Source organism: Hyperolius riggenbachi, chromosome 5, assembly GCF_040937935.1.
Source record: "Hyperolius riggenbachi isolate aHypRig1 chromosome 5, aHypRig1.pri, whole genome shotgun sequence".
Lineage (NCBI taxonomy): Eukaryota > Metazoa > Chordata > Amphibia > Anura > Hyperoliidae > Hyperolius > Hyperolius riggenbachi.
In genome coordinates this window covers 40,287,072-40,305,619 of record NC_090650.1, presented here as the reverse complement: position 1 = coordinate 40,305,619, position 18,548 = coordinate 40,287,072, and the positions used below count along the sequence as shown (strand labels likewise).

Here is an 18,548-nt window from a genome sequence, read left to right as displayed (position 1 = left end):
GAAGTCTGACTGGATTGACTGCATGCTTGTTTCAGGTGTGTGATTCAGACACTACTGTAGCCGAAGAGATCAGCAGGGCTGCCAGGCAACTGGTATTGTCTAAAATGAAATAAATAAGACAGCCTCCAAATCACTCTCAGTTTAGGTGTTCTTCAAGATGTATTTGAAATGAACTCCCTAAGTGCAAATTTGTCTTTTTGAGTCCCTCACACTCTCCTATTGGTGTTGTGTCAACATAAGCTATTGAGGTACTAGGTACTCTTGGCAAAGTAATTACAGCTTTTAAAATGGACCTAATTGGCATGCATGGTGCTGGCAGATCCAGTCATTGGGCCAAACACTGCCCATTGCGTTCCCAGCATGCCCCTGTCAGGAAGTCTGCATGGTGCACAGACTTCATTTCCCTCACTGACACTCCGGAGGGACGCAGCTTGATTGAACTCAAGGATCACTCCAGGTCAGTGTTATTTTTATCAGTAGTGAAATCAGCCATTGCACGAAGCCAGCAGCTCATTTCATGCAGAGAATGTTTTATGAGAGGCTGGAGAAACGCATCCCAGCGAATCGATAAGACGCAGAGCTGATAGCACGATCGTGTGGAAGAGAAAAGTGATATCTCAGCATCAATGGACGGATCGATGCCAGCTCCGCGCTCCGCACTGGGCTGAGACTGCTGGATATTTCACCCTGTGTGAGGAAAATGCCAGTAATGGAAGCAGCAACTACAGAAAGGCAGAGAAGAAGTGCCACTCCTTCTGTATGTTCTGATGATAAACAGGATTTGAATGTTTTTTTTAACTGTATTTTTTTTTTCATTAAAATTTTTATTTAGGTAATATTTGGTGTGGGAGGTAAACCGTTAATTTTAAATATAATAATATGTTTTAATTTAACCACTTGAGGACCCACCCTTTACCCCCCCTTAAGGACCAGCGTTGTTTAAGCTTAAACACCAGGCAGAGCGACCAGATCGCCCCCCTTTTTTCCCCACTAGGGGGATGATCGGCTTGGGGGGTCCGATCGCTCCTGCCTGCCTGGGTGTTGCGGGGGGGGGGGGCACCTCAAAGCCCCCCTCCGCGGCGAGATTCCCCCCCTCCCTCTTCTCCCTGTCCCCCCTGGTGGTCTGGGCTGCACAGGACGCTATCCGTCCTGTGCAGCCAGTGACAGGATGTCTCCTGTCACATGGCGGCGATCCCCGGCCGCTGATTGGCCGGGGATCGCCGATCTGCCTTACGGCGCTGCTGCGCAGCAGCGCCGTACAATGTAAACAAAGCGGATTATTTCCGCTTGTGCTTACATTTTGCCTGCGAGCCGCGATCGGCGGCCCGCAGGCTATTCACGGAGCCCCCCGCCGTGAATTGACAGGAAGCAGCCGCTCGCGCGAGCGGCTGCTTCCTGATTAATTAGCCTGCTGGTCCTGCAGCTGCCACTTTGCCGACGCGCGGTATGAGTGCGCGGTCGGAAAGTGGTTAATAAAAAAAAAAAAAAAATGTATGTGGATGTAGTTTTACTATTTGGCCACAAGATGGCCACAGTCCAACTTTTTTTTTAATCCTGGAAACTAACACTCTTGCTTCCAGGAAATATAGGGAGGACGGGAAACTTTTTTGATTCAGAACGATTGCGACTTCTGAAAGAAGCAGTCTGTCTTTCTGCCGGGTACTTAGATCAATGAATGGGAACTATGCTCCCATTGATTGATCTCCGGGCTAACGGGGGGTAGCATGGGAGCGCGCAAAATAACCTCTCTTTGTTACAGCTGATACAAATCCTGCAATAAATCTGCAGTGTGTCTACCTCCTGCTTTCATGGAAGCAGGCATAGGGTTAACAGTCCATGTTTACAAATTAGCTGCTCTGCAAGGACTGCCTAGATTTCTGAGCTGACAGCCGAGAGATCAATTTAAAACTTGTGATTAGTCATAGATGAGGAGGAATTAGACTGGGTAAACTCTGTAAATACACATACAGGGTGCATTTTTCTCTGTTTTCCTTCTGTCCTGTGCAAGAGTTTAGGTCCACTTATCAACCAGCTTAACTTTCTTCTAAGCAATTCTTTCAACACTTGCTGCACTTGGCTTGTCAGGTGATCATTTTGGATCATGCAGAAGAACTTTTGCCTGCATTTTCAATTGCTAGCTCTTAGCGCTAGTGATCGTGGATGCCGAGTTAAACTCCAGGATTTTTTATTGGTTCCTCTGAGCGGCTTATGCTCCAGTTTACTTTTTACGTGTGAATAATTCAGCCCCAGTGGATTCAAAAACAAAACGCAGACTGAGGTAAGCAGCTATTTTTATGGCTTATGCATTATTAATTTGTGTTATGCTTGTAACTTGTTCTTTATGGCAAAAAGAAGATGCCTAATACATCAAATGCCTACACAGACATCACTATTGATCAGAAGGACTTGCCTGCTGTCAGTTTCTGGGCTGGCACTAGCATAGAGTCAATAGGGGCAATTGCCTCAGGGCCCCACAAATGCTGCTGTGCCCCTCCTCTTCCCAGGTCTCCCCTGATTTGCGCTCCCCGAAAAGTATTGTCAGCATAGCAACTTATGCTGCTCTGTCCGTGCTCCCCATCTTCATCCTCGCTGGCTGCCTCTTCTCCATGACCTGTCACATGTCATTATGCATAACATGCCCCAGGTCACTAAGAGTAGGCACCCTCTCTCCATGAAGACGAGAGCATCTCTGTAAAGTTGCCCCCCACCCTCCTTGAAGCTGCCCCCCCTACAATCAGCACAAATAAAAATTCCATCATGTTTGGTTAGTGCAATTTTCTTCTGCAAAAATTAAGATGTGACAAACATGAAACTGGTATGGGTGGGTAGTGCTGTGCCTGTGCTCATTTGTGCTGCAAAAATCATATTTCTATCTTTTATAGTTTTTGAGATATTCACGTTTTTGTAAAGGTCAAAAGTTCACTCAGCAAAGGTTGAGTGAGCCTGAGTGAACTTTTGACCTTTATAAAAAAAACGGGAGAATCTCAAAAACTATAAAAGTTAGAAAGATAATTTTTGCAGGACAAATGAGCACATGCACAGCTCTACCCACCCATACCAGTTTCAAGACTGTAGGCTGTTGTATGGGGCTGGGTGATGGTGTTTCGGAAATAATGAGTGCTATTATCTTCAAAATGAAAGCAGCACAAATCTTAATTTTTGCAGCACAAATGGGCACAAACGTAGCACTAACTAAACATGATGAAATTTTTATTTGTGCTGATTGTAGGGGGGCCAGCTTCAAGGTATCGACGAGAGCACATGGACTGCTGACAACAACATGGACTGCTGACAACAATGGTGCAGGTGCCCGGGGGGGGGGGGGGGGAACAGCAAAGTTGAGGGGGGAGATTTGGCGGGGGAAGGGGGGATTGTAGAAGAGGTTATCAGCCAATTCGGGTGCCGGAGAATTAGGGAAATTCTGGCAGGCAAAATAGCTACTCAGGTTTATAGCCGCCAGAGTAATCCTTAAAGTGCGCCTGAGGTGAAAATAAGCCAATGTGATAAACCATAGTATTTATCCTCCAGGGGTCTAGTCCTAGGAAAAGAAGGGTGGGGCCAAATATACATGACCTTAGCAGTGATGTAAAAGGTCTGCCGGGGAAGTTTGAGCTCTGCCGTAGTGTATCCCCCAAAAATAGATGTAATCTGACAGTATTTCACCAAAAAGACACGTAATCTGGTAGAAATTCCTCCAAAATACAGATAATATGGCAGTGGCTCCCCCAAAATAGACAATGTGGCAGTACACATAATCTGGAAGCAGTTCCCCAAAATATGCGAAACCTGACAGCGGATCACCCAAAATACACGTAACACCCAAAATACCGTATTTTTCGCCGTATAAGACGCACTTTTTCTCTCCAAAAAATGGGGAGAAAAAGTCCCTGCGTCTTATACGGCAAAGGCAGGGAATCCCCGACTTCCTAACCCCCGCCGATAGAAACCGCCGACCAGCCGCTACCTCGGGGATTCCCTGCCTGTGTGCCTGCTCTGTCCCCTGCTAATAGCATCTGTCCCTGTGTGATGGTAAATGTGTAAAGTGTAGCTGATGCATCCCCGCTATGTCCGCCATGTCCCTGCTATGTTAGCCGTGTCCCTGGCATGCAAGCCGTGTCCCCGCTATGTCCGCCATGTCCCCGCCATGCAAGCCGTGTCCCCGCTATGTCCGCCGTGTACCCGCTATGCCCGCCGTGCAAGCAGTCTCCCCGCTATGTCTGCCGTGTCCCCCGCTACTAGAATTTGTCCCTGTATAATGGCAGAGTTGTAAAGTGTAGTGCTGCTGCAAGCTCTTACCTCTCCAGCAGCGCCCGCGGGGATTGCCGACCTCTTCTCCTGCTGACTTCTCGCTCTAGTGACCGCGGCTCTGTCCCCTGCTACTAGCATCTGTCCCTGTGTGCTGGTAAATGTGTAAAGTGTAGCTGATGCATCCCCGCTATGTCCGCCATGTCCCTGCTATGTTAGCCGTGTCCCTGGCATGCAAGCCGTGTCCCCGCTATGTCCACCATGTCCCCGCCATGCAAGCCGTGTCCCCGCTATGTCCGCCGTGTCCCCGCTATGTCCGCCGTGCAAGCAGTCTCCCCGCTATGTCTGCCGTGTCCCCCGCTACTAGAATTTGTCCCTGTATAATGGCAGAGGTGTAAAGTGTAGTGCTGCTGCAGGCTCTTACCTCTCCAGCAGCGCCCGCGGGGATTGCCGACCTCTTCTCCTGCTGACTTCTCACTCTAGTGACCGCGGCTTGTACTGACGTCAGTACAAGCCGCGGTCACTAGAGCGAGAAGTCAGCAGGAGAAGAGGTCGGCAATCCCCGCGGGCGCTGCTGGAGAGGTAAGAGCCTGCAGCAGCACTACACTTTACACCTCTGCCATTATACAGGGACAAATTCTAGTAGCGGGGGACACGGCAGACATAGCGGGGAGACTGCTTGCACGGCGGACATAGCGGGGACACGGCGGGCATAGCGGGGACACGGCGGACATAGCGGGGACACGGCTTGCATGGCGGGGACACGGCAGACATAGCGGGGAGACTGCTTGCACAGCGGACATAGAGGGGACACGGCGGACATAGCAGGGACACGGCTTGCACGGCGGGGACACGGCTGACATAGCGGGGGACGCAGCTGACAACAGGAGGGGGGGGGGGGGGGGGGGAGGACAGCGGGGATGCAGCAACGCTACACTATATAAACTTACCATCATGCAGGGACAAATGCTAGTAGTCGGGGACATAGCAGGGACATAGTGGATATACAGCAGGACTACACTGTATTTATTCAAACATCGAGCACGGACACGTGCAAGTAGCAGGGACATGGGGGAGAAGAGCAGGGACATGGCCGAGACCGTAGGGACACGGGGAAGAAACAGACACATGGAACATAGCAGGAACACCTGGGGACATCTGGGAGGACAGAAGGGGACATAGGAGGATACCAACTGGGGGAGAACATCTTCAAGACGCTCCAGGAACATGGACGCACCAGGTTTAGTATATATATTTTTCCCTGGTTTTTGCCCTCTAAACCTAGGTGCGTTTTATATTCCGGAGCGTCTTATACGGCGAAAAATACGGTACATGTAATCTGGCAGCAGTGGTCCCCCAAAAATACATAATCTGGCAGCGGTTCCCCAAAATACACTTAATCTGTTAACAGCAGTTCCCCAAAAATGCAGATAATCTGACAGCAGTTCCCCCAAAATAGGTACCCCCAGCATAGGTAGCCAGGTCTACAGGTGTCCCCAGTATAAGAAGCCATGAGTATAGTTGTCCCCAGAATAGGTAGCCAGGTGTATAATGTCCCCAGAATAGGTAGCCAGGTGTATAGATGTCCACAGAATAGGTGGCCAGGTGTATAGATGTCCACAGAATAGGTGGCCAGGTGTACATGTTCCATAAGTAGCCAGGTGTGTAGTAGTCCCCAGTATATGTAGCCAGGTTATATGTGCCCAGTACATATAGGCAGGGGTATATGTCCTCAGTATATATAGCCAGGGGGATATGTGCCCAGTATATTTAGGCAGGGGTATATGTGCCCAGTATATGTAGTCAGAGGTATATGTCCCCAGTATATGTAGTCAGGGGTATATGTGCTCAGTATATGTAGCCAGGGGGATATGTGCCCAGTATATGTAGTCAGGGGTATATGTGCCCAGTATATGTAGTCAGGGGTATATGTGCCCAGTATATGTAGTCAGGGGTATATGTGCCCAGTATATGTAGTCAGGGGTATATGTCCCCAGTATATGTAGCCAGGGGGATATGTGCCCAGTATATTTTGGCAGGGGTATATGTCCCCAGGTAGCCAGGTGTCCCCCCCCCCCCCCCCTGCAGCAGGAGGGGAGCAGAGCAGAGAAGGAGAGCCCTTCCCCACAGCTCTCCTTCTCTGCACTGCTCCCCTCCACACAAGCCAGGGTGAGGAAAAAGTAAGTGGACGTCGTCCACCCGCGTTCACGCAGGACTCGTCCCCTGTTATCCTCCTATGCCTAAAAATGACCATTTTTATTTAAGTATCCCAGGGTGTTATATTTAAAGGAGACTAACAAATTTTCAGCCTTATTTCTTCTATCCTATAAGTTCCTATACCTGTTCTAATGTGGTCTGTCTTACTGCAGCCTTTCCTAGTTGCACAGTGGCTGTATTATCTCTGTTATATAATCTAATATATATCTAATATAATCTAATATATATTATATAATCTAATCTAATCTAGTAGTTTACATTCTGCAGCTGTAAATCCTCACAGCTCTGGGCAGAATTTCTCGCACCGATGCCCTGCTGAAGCCAGGAAATAATTGAGGTTTTCCAGGGACGGAGATAGTATTACGGAGGTACGTTTCCCCCTCGGCCTATGCAGGGCCGACATTCTCCCTTCAATGACGTCCTCACAGCAGCCTATTAATAATGCAAAAACACTTATCAGCAATCGCCTCTCTCGCTAGGTCAGATATGGGCTCTTAATGCACTGCTTAGGCGAAATTTAACAGTGGTAAACGGCAGATCAAACCTGAGCAGATCTGCCAGATAAAAGCAAACCTCTCCTCAACCCGGGGAGGAGACACTGACACAAGATGAAAGAATTACATAATCACCTTCGCTGAAAACTACATGTCAAAATGATAAGTAATTGCTCAGCAGTCAAGATGAATTCCACAGATCAAAGCTTCCCCAGTCATCTCCCTGTAACCGTAACCGTTAGTATTATCAGCCGGGAGGAAGTTGTTGTTCCCGGGGTGACAAGGTCATACTTACTGGTTCAGTTCGACGTCCAGGATGAACGTAGATCCAAAAGCATCAATCTGGAAGCTGGCCTGAGCAACATGGGCAGACTGCAGAGAGAAGAGAAGATCGAAGTTACTTCAAGTGTATCTTTGTCAGCCATCAAACCATCTCTTTATGCTGCAAGTATTTGAACTTTCATATACAGACATGACTGAATGTAATCGTGTGGATTCCCAGGCCATTGCAATGGTGCTCTGCATGTTTCACTGTGAAAAAGCCGATTTACCTAGCTCTCAGCTGATAGTGAGATGGGAGTGCTCTAAAGAAGAACCAACTCCAAAAATTAACAAGGTAAATTCTCAAATCCACCATTCTGCTGAAAGTACAACTATCATGTAAAATTTAAAATGCATAGATACTGTATTTCTCCCAGAGTAAAATGCACTTTAAATTACTTTTTTTTCCTATGTTGCTGTCACTTACAGTAGGAAGTAAAAATCTCACAGTTCTGACAGGTGGTGGACTAGCCTATCTCCTCATGGGGAATTCTCAGTTAGTTATTTAAAAAAGCACTTGCTAAACTTTAGTTGCTCAGTCCATCTGTCAAAATAGTCTGCAAGCAAGCAGAAAAGCTTGTTGACATCTTTGTATAGATCTTTTCCAGGGAGTGCTTTAGTAAAGAATAAAAAGGTAATACTGAAAATCCCCCATGAAGATATGGACTAGTTCAAAAATCTGTCGCCTTTTACTACCTACCGTAAGTGACAGCGTGGTAGGAAAATAATTTATGGTGCATTTTACTGGGAGAAATGTACATTTTAAATGCATGTATTTTCACAATAGCTGTAAAATTTCAAGTATTACCTTCTGAACCAACCTTTTCAAACACCTTGAGTAGCTATGCTTGCCTCTATCGGTGTATCTATCCAAACAGACTTAATAACATTTCCCAAGCCTCAGAAGATTCAGGTTTGCAGATAGAAGCACTATAATGGTTCTCTGCCTACTTCCTGTTAAAGTGGACCTGAACTCAGAACTTCATCTCTGCTCTAAAAGATAAGCAGCAGCATAATAACCTTTAAAGAATAAACATTTCTTGGTTACAGCTGATACAAATCCTGCAGTGTGTCCACTTTTCTGCTTTCATAGAAGCAGACAAAGGGTTAACATCCTGTGTTTACAAATTAGTTGCTCTGCAGAGATTCCTGAGTTGACACAGCTGAGAGATCAGATTACTCTGTGATAAGTCACAGATGAGTGGGGGGGGGGGGGGTAAACAGGCTAAACTCTCTAAATACATACAGGGTTAATTATGTCCTGCGCAAAAGAGTTCAGGACCACTTCAAATATAAGCCCCACCTCTTTATATGGCTTCTTCTGTCATGCAGGGACTCTGAGAAATGTAGACTGGCCTAGGAACATTAGCACTAGGATAGGTTTGCTCCAAAACCATCAATAAACTAATCATTGACAATCGTAACTGCAAGGTATCAAAATGGCTAAACATAAAACAGGTTCTCTTTCAAATGCTTAAAAGAAAGTGATGATTGTTAAAATGTCAAAATAATTTGCACTGCAATTAAAGAACAAGAAAGAAATAGCAATTTTGAGACTGATAAACAGATGCAGCAAACACCCACTAGCTTACTACCCGATGCCAAAGAAATACATTCGTCCCAGTTGCCTTTTCTAGAAACTGTAAAGTTCTAGAAATAACACAGTCTGTGACTGGAAATACAGGCTGTCCTAGCTGGCACTGTGAGAACGTTCACACTGGGTATGGGCGAGGCCTCCACATGATCGCTGTGGAGTCCAGGGATTGGTGGCAGTGTCCACACAACACGGCCACCCAACATGGGGTCCTCGGTACGTGGGACAGTAGTCTGCAGTGCTGGTCATGTGACTGACATTTTCTATTTCAGATTAAAGGTATTGTCTGCCAGTTTGCACAGCAAATAATCGGCAGGGGTTTGAATCAGGTTTGAGTCTAAAGGTGACCACACACCATACAATTAAAAGATCCAATTTTACACCAATTCAATAAAAACATGATCGGTTGTCCAGAGAAATCGAAAGGTTTTTTTGTGTTCGACCAAGAAATCCAATCAAATTTCCCATTTTTTTTTTTCAATTTGTTTGAGATTTGACATGTTGGAAAATTCAAACCAATGTTATCAAGAATTGTATGGTGTGTGATGGATTGTGAAATTGTATTCAACCAGAAAAAAACATTGTATGTAACTATTCAGTAGATTTTTCTCTTGATTTTTCTAACCAACCAAGTTTTTCAGAGTTTACGATCTTTAATCTTCCTTCACTTCACTGGTGCAATGGCCACAGGACATATATTACACTGGTGATGAATAAAATGTGGAATGTGGGATGTCAGAACTAAGGATGTGTGCCCAGTGGATGAAGAAGAAAGAGAAAACCCCAACACTGGGCAACTATAACGGGGAGTGCAATATGGGGGCATGAAATGGGTGTCCTATAAAGTAGACCTGTCAATGGAAAATATTACAATTATATAGAGTTTAACCTCTCACAATTGTCATGACCAAATGTATAGTAACTTTAATGACCAATCCTACTATAAAATAAATCCCCTCTCTCTGTTAACACAGGGGTTCCTTGAGATATGAAAATAATTTGAAGGGGTTCCTTCAGGGCTAAAAGATTGAGAAAGGCTGGTGTAACCCAATTGCATTGTGGGAAATAACTGCCAAGCAAGCAGTACCTCCCTCTGTGGAAAGTTCATTTACTGAGAGTTCTATGCACAGAGATCACCTGTCAGCAGTAAAGATGTCGCCTCCTGTGGTAAATTTCAGAATGTAAATCGGGGAGAGGAAAGATTTTACAATGGGCAAACACTGAGTAAATAATTTATAACTGAACAATGTAAGAAAAAATATGCAATTTTATTCATTATGTTATTTTCATTACGGGTCCTCTTTAGTGGAGTGTCTTCCTATTGCAGCTGTTTTGTCACGGCCACATTTCTGGAAAGTCCACCAAGGCCCGGGCTTTGGGCGGCAGCTGGCCAAGGGGCGGCGGCTGGACGTGGAAGAGGCTGCAAGGAATACAAATGTTGCAAATAAGGAGCAACACATGACAATAGGGAGCTGCAGCCCAAGGGACATGTATACAACATCAGGAGGCTGCTATACATGAATGTTAGATATGGAAGAGGGGGCTGCACAAGGAATGGGGGGTGGGGGTGCTGCACATGGAAGGGAATCTGCAAGAAAGTTTGTCTAGGAGCAGAAAAAGTATAAATCCGGCCTTGTGTGTTATAGAAGACAGTGCCTGTTCTCGTCTTGGAAAGCCTGAGGGGCTGAATATTTATTGAGGAGCTGTTGAGTGTCTGCGAGTTCCTGAGGTAATGGTACTGCAGCAGCAATGGTGTCATTCTCAGGGTGTCCCCGGCCAGAACATCTCTCTCCCGAGAGAACACATACGGCAACCATCAAAAGGCGAGAAGAGTGCTGGGAAATCTCCGGGGACTGGGTGACAAGATGTACATTGTCAGAGCTGGAGGATCCCTCTGCTCCGTTTTATGTCATTTCTATCTGCATGGCTTCCAAACGGCATGTTAATTCATGCTATGGTAGATTTGCTTCCGGGGACAGTAATTACAAGGGACTTCCTTGTGTCTTCCTTGAGGCAATTTCAAAATTTATCTTCACTCCTTCCTGTACATTTATCTTCATAACTCATTTTCATTTATATATTGTATATTTTGGCGTATAAAATACTACTTTTTAACCCTTGAAAATCTTATGAAAAGTCAGGGTTCGTCTTATACGCCGGGTGTCATTGATGCCGGGTGATACGCCCTATCCTGTTATCGCCTCTCAGATCTCGCTGCTGAGGACTGTAGTGAAGCGGCGCAGGTGCACATGTGCGAGATCTGAGAGGCAGAGAGGGAGGTAAGCAGGATACAAGGGTGGGGGAGAGGGGTGAAAGAGGCGTGTTTTATGGGCACAGCAGGATCTATTCTTCCATACCGCTCTGATAAACAGGGAGACAAAGAGAGCTGACCAATCCGCTTAGGGGGAGGGAGAGTTGACCAATCCAACCAGTCAATCGCCTATATGCTGTTGTATAGTGGGGGCCACACAGTACAGCACCAGTATCTGTTCAAACATAGCACCAGTATACGATGTTTTTTACTTTTTATTTGGTGTGCGTTAGAAGAGGGGTAGTCATATATGGCGAGTGTACCCCAAACTATATATTAACTGGAAAAGTTGGGGGGGGGGGTCGTCTTATATGCCGGAATATATGGTATTTTTAGAGGTATGCCACTTAAGGTGAGGTAGGAGGCTGAGCTGGTTATACCTCCGCTCACCCTCTCTGGGGAGGTTGACAAGGACACTACCATAAGCTAAAGCCCTTTACAGGCACCAGGAATGGTTTTGGGTACAACGGGTCCTTGAGCAAAAATGAATCTGGAGCCCCTCACCCTTCATACTGACCCTGTGGAAGCAGGACCAGGCAGATAATAAGTAGGACAACCAAGCTACTGGCATTATTTAAAAGGAAATAAATATGGTATCCTTTATAGGTCTCTCACTGTAGCGTCACTTCAGGGGTGCCGCCAGCGTACAAGCGAGGCAAGCACCCGCTTTGGGCCTCACGGTGGCAGGGGGCCTTGCTCTGCTGCTGACGGCCACCGACCTGCTCTGTGTGGTCCCGGGTGCAGCGGGTGGTCCCCCGTCAAACTTACAGAACCTTGCTCCTGCGCAGACTCCTCGCAGCGCTCTCCTCCTGTCGCTGCCGTCAGTGTCCTGTTGCTATGGTTAACCAACGGTGCCTCTAATGACATCAGAGGTGCCGCCAGAAGCAACATGAATGCGGCGAGTTGGAGAGCCCGGGCAGCGAGAGGAGAAGAGTGCAGCGAGAGGAGTCCGAGTTGCAGGAACGAGGTAAGTCACTGCTGCCTGCAGCCTGGGCACAACTATCTGGCTACCTACACTGCTGCCCCTATAGCTCACTACCTATACTGAAGGCCCCATCTGTACCTGGCTACCTATATACTGCTGCCCCTATAGCTCGCTGCCTATACTGAAGGCCCCATCTGTACCTGGCTACCTATATACTGATGCCCCTATAGCTCACTACCTATACTGAAGACCTCATATGTACCTAGCTACCTACTGCTGCCCCTATAGCTCACTACCTATACTGTCTGCAGCACCTATAGCTCGCTACCTATATTGGGGCACCACCTGTACTTGGCTACCTATACTGCAGCACCTAAAGCTCACTACCTATACTGAGGGCACCACATGTACCTGGCTACCTATACTATGGTACCCATGGCTCGTTTCCTATACTGAGGCCACCACATGTACCCGGCTACATATACTGTAGCACCTGTACCTGGCTACCTATACTCCAGCACCTATAGCTCGCCACCTAAACTGAGGGCAGCACCTGTGTGCTACCTCGTATGTTGACCAGGGACTACCTGCATTTTGCTAGTATTTGGCTCCACCCACAGCACATCGCCACCACGCCCACTTTTTCACGGCACTTTCTTTGGGGTTGTGCCACACCCATTTTTTGCTGCAGCGGCTTTCTGCTGGGTAAGCTGGCCTGTTGCCAGTCCACCCCCCATAGCATTCCCTGACCTTCTAGTACACACCCTCCCATGCTCCCATTGAGATGCCATCGCGGCATCACAACTCCCAGCATGTCCCTATAGAAGAACCACATCTCCCTGCATGCCCCCATAAAGGCATCACAGCACCAGATATGCCCACATAGAGGCACCATAGCACCCAGCATGGCACCACAGCACACAACAATGGAGAGTATGGGGTATGCTGGGTGCTGTGTAGTGCCATGCTGGGTGCTGTGGTGCCTCTGCGGGGAATGCTGGGTACTGTGTGGTGCCATGTTGGGTGCTGGGGTGCCTCTACTCTGTGTGGGGGACATAAGAGGCACCCCAGAATAGATCAGGGGCACGTGTCACTGATCTTTGGGGCTAGCAAAGCCCCTGCATACAGACAGAAAACGCATACTGAAAACAGACAGACGAGTGTGCTCCCAGCCTCAGCTTATTACACTCACTCTGTCCATCTCTGATGGAGCAGAACTGGCTCTGCAGACTTCTCCAGCATCATTACAGTACACAGCACCTGGGGAGGTGTAGAGAGGTTGGTGGCTGCTGCACACTGAATAGGGACTGTCTACAAATCTCTGTCTGAAAAATTTGTATGATTCCTTACCAGTGGCTGAGCAGATGCAGTCATTAGAACAATTGTGCAGAAAGCAGAAAGTTTTTTCACTCCGTGCCCTAAGTTGTCAGCTCTCAGGACAGGGAAAATAAACTTCTCCCCTCACGGGCCCCTATGTGGCTTCTGGGCACCCCTACGGCTGCATCCCTTGCAGGGTCTATTGTTACACCCCTGGGTCCAGCCCTGGTTATTGCCAGTGGCGTCACTAGGGTGGTGCGGGTCGCACTAGGTATTACCAGCAGAGGGGGTGACACCAAGCTCAAAACTGAAGTAGAGTGGAGTAAGGCTATGCAAATATAGACCAGGCTAGTGCCGGATATACTTCTACCTCTTGCTCTTCTCCCTTATGGCTGCTCTGTGCTGAGCTGATAATGGACTTCAGGGACCACCTAGTGATCACCATAACATTCCCCCTATTCACCCCTTAACAAAGAAAAGGCGTGCCATTCAGCCCCCCACCCCCAATAGCAAATAGCACTAACTCCTCCCTCCTCCATAGCAAGTGTGCCCCAAAGCGGCACTGCTCCCTCACCGCCCACCCCCATAGCAAACATGTCTCCCGGCCACAGGGGCGTGACCAAAGAGGCAGGCGGCCACAGCTGAGCATGCTCAGTAGTCAGCAGCTACTGGGGCTGACAGCAGGAGACCGGAAAAGACCAGACTGACTCAAAGGGAGCCAATGGACTACAGGGAGCTGGAGGAAGCCCCAGGTAAGTATAAATCCCTTTTGCTGTATTTGTCTCAGATTTACTTTAACTAATTAAGCACATTTTGAAGGCGTGGAAGAGTAATGAGGTGATCCTACAACAATGTGGAATGAAGGAGGACCTCTACGAAGTGACAGTGTGGACAACTTACAGGTGGACATGTGGAAGGCCTGTAAGAAGTGACCTGGAGGAACTACAGAAGTTTAAGAAGAGGAGGTGTAAGTAGTGACAGAGGTTTTACAGGAAGGTTGATGTGCTGAAGATGTCACAGGGAGAAGTGATAGGATCTAAGCAGGCTTATGAGGGACATTCAGGAAGGGGGAGGACCTGCAGGGATAATGAGAAGGATGTTCAGGAGTTGGAAAGATTGACTGGAGAGTGGAGACAGGAAGAGGAATGTGGTGGACAAAGGAGAGTGGCAGAGAGCAGTGATGTGGGTATGAAAGATAACAGAAGGGCTCATCCAGGGTGACCAGACAGATTGGCAGAGTACTACAAGAGGAATGACAAGGTCACAAGAGTAACAAGCATCATTGTGAGGTCTTCCAAAACCGACAGGTTCTAGGTGCATCTAGAAAAGTCATGAGTAATTAGGTGCACTCCACTGAAGACCATATAGTCATGGTATAATAATCCCATTCTGGTCGCCTACATCACACCACGTACAATGTTCAGCAGCTGTCTGCACTGACTAATAGATACTCCGCAAATGCTGAGTAGTCAGAAATTTCTACAACTCGCCCACTGGAGACAAGTTAGGCTCAATTATCGTAGACCCAATTAGGAAAGCTTCCATTTTTGTTTTTACAACCTTTCAAAATCTTGGCATCAAATAACTAAACTGCTAATTAGGGTAGATCCTTCTAGCTTCTTCCTTAGTTCAACATTCACTTCTAAAACCACACAAGAGAGATTATGCTATTAAGTATTAACAAATAAAATAGCAAACTATTATTATACTTGTTGACTACTTTAATTATTATTAGTATTACTATTACTACCCAGAGGTGCAACATGGGCCCTCCCCAAGCAAAACTTTGATGGGGCCTTCCCAATATTTACACCCCCTTTTCTCCATGGTGACCACCACAATCGGAAAGCAATATATCAGATGTGGCCACCGCAAATTCCCCTTCCCTCCCTACAATAAATGTTGGCGATCTCACCAGAGGGATCAAGACCCTCAAAGGACCGGATGAAGAATGGCTGCCGGCGTCTGGATCCCGGGTGAGGTGGGTTACAAACGCCCGCTGCACACAGGCTCCGCACATACCTCCCAGCGGCTACTACAAGTCAGGCTTGGGGTTATCACTCTGAGTAGCAGATTTCTGGCCCAAGCTTCACTCGGAATTAAAAACAATGGTGCACAAGCCAGCCTGGAGCCTCGGGAACTCTCACTGCCCGGGGCCCCTGAACCAGCATGTAACACCATATGTGAGCGCAGTCAAGCCCTGGAGCTGCCACCCCCAAGAGCCTGTCCCCAACTGCTCTGAAACTTACCAAACACACAAAGGGAAATACTCACTCCCAAACAGTCCTCTGCTGCTTTATAAAGCCTGCAGGCTGCTTATAAGCCAATAAGAAGTGGCTTACACCTAGTCTGCAGTGATTAATCAAGCAGAAGCTGAGCAGGTCAGCCAATCGTTGGAGAGGGCTTCAGTTGCATATAGACAATGGCTATATGACCAGCAGGGGGCACCAGCGTGCAGGATATTCCCTCTCATCTGCCCCCCTCCTAACTAAACTGCATGGGAATCTACAATAAAATTAAAAACAATGGTGCACAAGCCAGCCTGGGGCCCCGGGAACTCTCACTGCCCGGGGAGGGGGGCAGATAAGAGGGAATATCCTGCACGCTGGTGCCCCCTGCCGGTCATATAGCCATTGTCTATATGCAATTGAAGCCCTGCAATCACTGCAGACTAGGTGTAACGTGTGTGTGCACTTCTTATTGGCTTATAAGCAGCCTGCAGGCTTTTTAAAGCAGCAGAGGACTGTTTGGGAGTGAGTATTTCCCTTTGTGTGTTTGCCAAGCTTCACTCGGGGCTACCGTTAAGGAAGTTAATGAACTATTGCGTAGCAATTCCAGTGGCCCCTACCCTTTCTGCACCAAACCTGTTTCCTGCCCATCCATTAACACTCCCCAGGGATCACCCATTCTGTGCACCGGATTCACTGACAGACTGCAAAGTGTTAATGCAGCCTTATGTAATAGTAAGCACTTTGTGAAATCTGCTAACCCAGCGTAAGGAGCGAGTTCCCATTGTCTGTGCCTATCCTCATTAGCAGATTTTGCTACGTTGCTGGAATTTGCACATGTTTGCACACATCTACAAAAAAATGAAAGAAACAATTCAGGTGTGTTTTAAGGACAATCAAATGTGACACCAGCTTGTTACTGGCATTGTGACTAAGGTGGACCAGAAAATTCCAGGACCAGAAAAAACACGAACAAACAGAAACCAGGAGCCAATAACAGTGCAATATATCACCAATACATTTGTATTACAGGAAAATTACACTATTCAGGTTGCAAAGATTCTGCAAACACCAATAAAGCCTAAGGAGGAATCCACACCTCCGGTCAGGTAGGTGAGAGTCCTCTGTGGTGGCTCTTATGGAAAAGTTCAAATAGTCCCTAATACAGCACAGTCCCCAATATCTGGTACCAGCGGGGTCACCTGATGCTGGATACATGTGCTAAAAAAGCACAAACCTCCCCCCCAAACACTCACCAAGCCTCCAGCAACGTGTAGCAGCCTTCCTCTTGCTCCTTGCGGCTTCCCCTAAGCACGGAAGCCGGTATGTCACCTGACCTGCATTGGGTCACGTGACACAACGACGTGTAAGCACAGACACTAGGAGCATGGACACAGCTGCCCATCCCCTTTCCTCTGCTATGCGGGCGATCATTTGGAGGGGGCACAGCCTCTAGTTTGCCTCAGGCGGCAAAAAGTCTAGAGCCAGCCCTGGTTTGCAGCCTTTAAAATACTTACCAAGCCTCCAGCAGACTGTCTTGCCCCTAGTGTCCATGCACACAAGTCGTCGTGTCACGTGACCCAATGCAGGTCAGGTGACATAGCGGCTTCTGTGCATGGGGGAAGCCGCTAGGAGCAAGAGGAAGGCTGCTACATGTTGCTGGAGGCTTGGTAAATATTTGGGGAGGGGGGGGGGAAGGTTTGTGCTTTTTTAGCACATGTATCCAGCATCAGGTGACCCCGCTGGTGCCAGATATTGGGGACTGAGCTGTATTAGGGACTTTTCCAACTTTTCCAGGAGAGCCACCACAGAGGACTCTCACCTACCCGAACGGGGGTATGGATTCGACCATAGGCTTTATTGGTGTTTGTAAAATCTTTGCAACCTAAATAGTGTAATTTTCCTGTAATCCAAATTTATTGGTGATATATTGCTATTATTGGCTCCTGGTTTCTGTTTCTTTGCGTTTTTTTCTGGTCCTGGAATTTCCTTTCCCTCCACCTACCTTAGTAACAATGCCAGTTACAAGCTGGTGTCACATCTGATTGTCCTTAAAACACACCTGAATTGTTTCTTTCATTTTTGTAGAGGTGTGCAAACATGTGCAAATTCCAGCAACGTTTCTTTTTCGGACTACAAGATGCTTCTGACCATAAGACACACCTACAGTGGTGTGAAAAACTATTTGCCCCCTTCCTGATTTCTTATTCTTTTGCATGTTTGTCACACTTAAATGTTTCTGCTCATCAAAAACCGTTAACTATTAGTCAAAGATAACATAATTGAACACAAAATGCAGTTTTAAATGATGGTTTTTATTATTTAGTGAGAAAAATAACTCAAAACCTACATGGCCCTGTGTGAAAAAGAAATTGCCCCCTGAACCTAATAACTGGTTGGGCCACCCTTAGCAGCAATAACTGCAATCAAGCGTTTGCGATAACTTGCAACGAGTCTTTTACAGCGCTCTGGAGGAATTTTGGCCCACTCATCTTTGCAGAATAATTGTAATTCAGCTTTGAGGGTTTTCTTGCATGAACCGCCTTTTTAAGGTCATGCCACAACATCTCAATAGGATTCAGGTCAGGACTTTGACTAGGCCACTCCAAAGTCTTCATTTTGTTTTTCTTCAGCCATTCAGAGGTGGATTTACTGGTGTGTTTTGGGTCACTGTCCTGCTGCAGCACCCAAGATCGCTTCAGCTTGAGTTGACGAACAGATGGCCGGACATTCTCCTTCAGGATTTATTGGTAGACATTAGAATTCATGGTTCCATCTATCACAGCAAGCCTTCCAGGTCCTGAAGCAGCAAAACAACCCCAGACCATCACACTACCACCACCATATTTTACTGTTGGTATGATGTTCTTTTGCTGAAATGCTGTGTTACTTCTAC

The 18,548-nt window shown here is 47.2% G+C and overlaps 1 protein-coding gene across 3 annotated transcripts in view; it reads right to left on the bottom strand.

The window, feature by feature from the left end:
- ADAM22 (ADAM metallopeptidase domain 22) overlaps window positions 1–18,548 on the bottom strand; it is a 378,095-nt gene that overhangs the window by 298,628 nt on the left and 60,919 nt on the right. For all 3 annotated transcript variants that reach the window (XM_068235530.1, XM_068235532.1, XM_068235533.1), the window contains exon 3: window positions 7,252–7,328. In XM_068235530.1, the coding sequence (XP_068091631.1) occupies window positions 7,252–7,328 (77 nt within the window). The remainder of the gene's footprint in view (window positions 1–7,251; window positions 7,329–18,548) is intronic.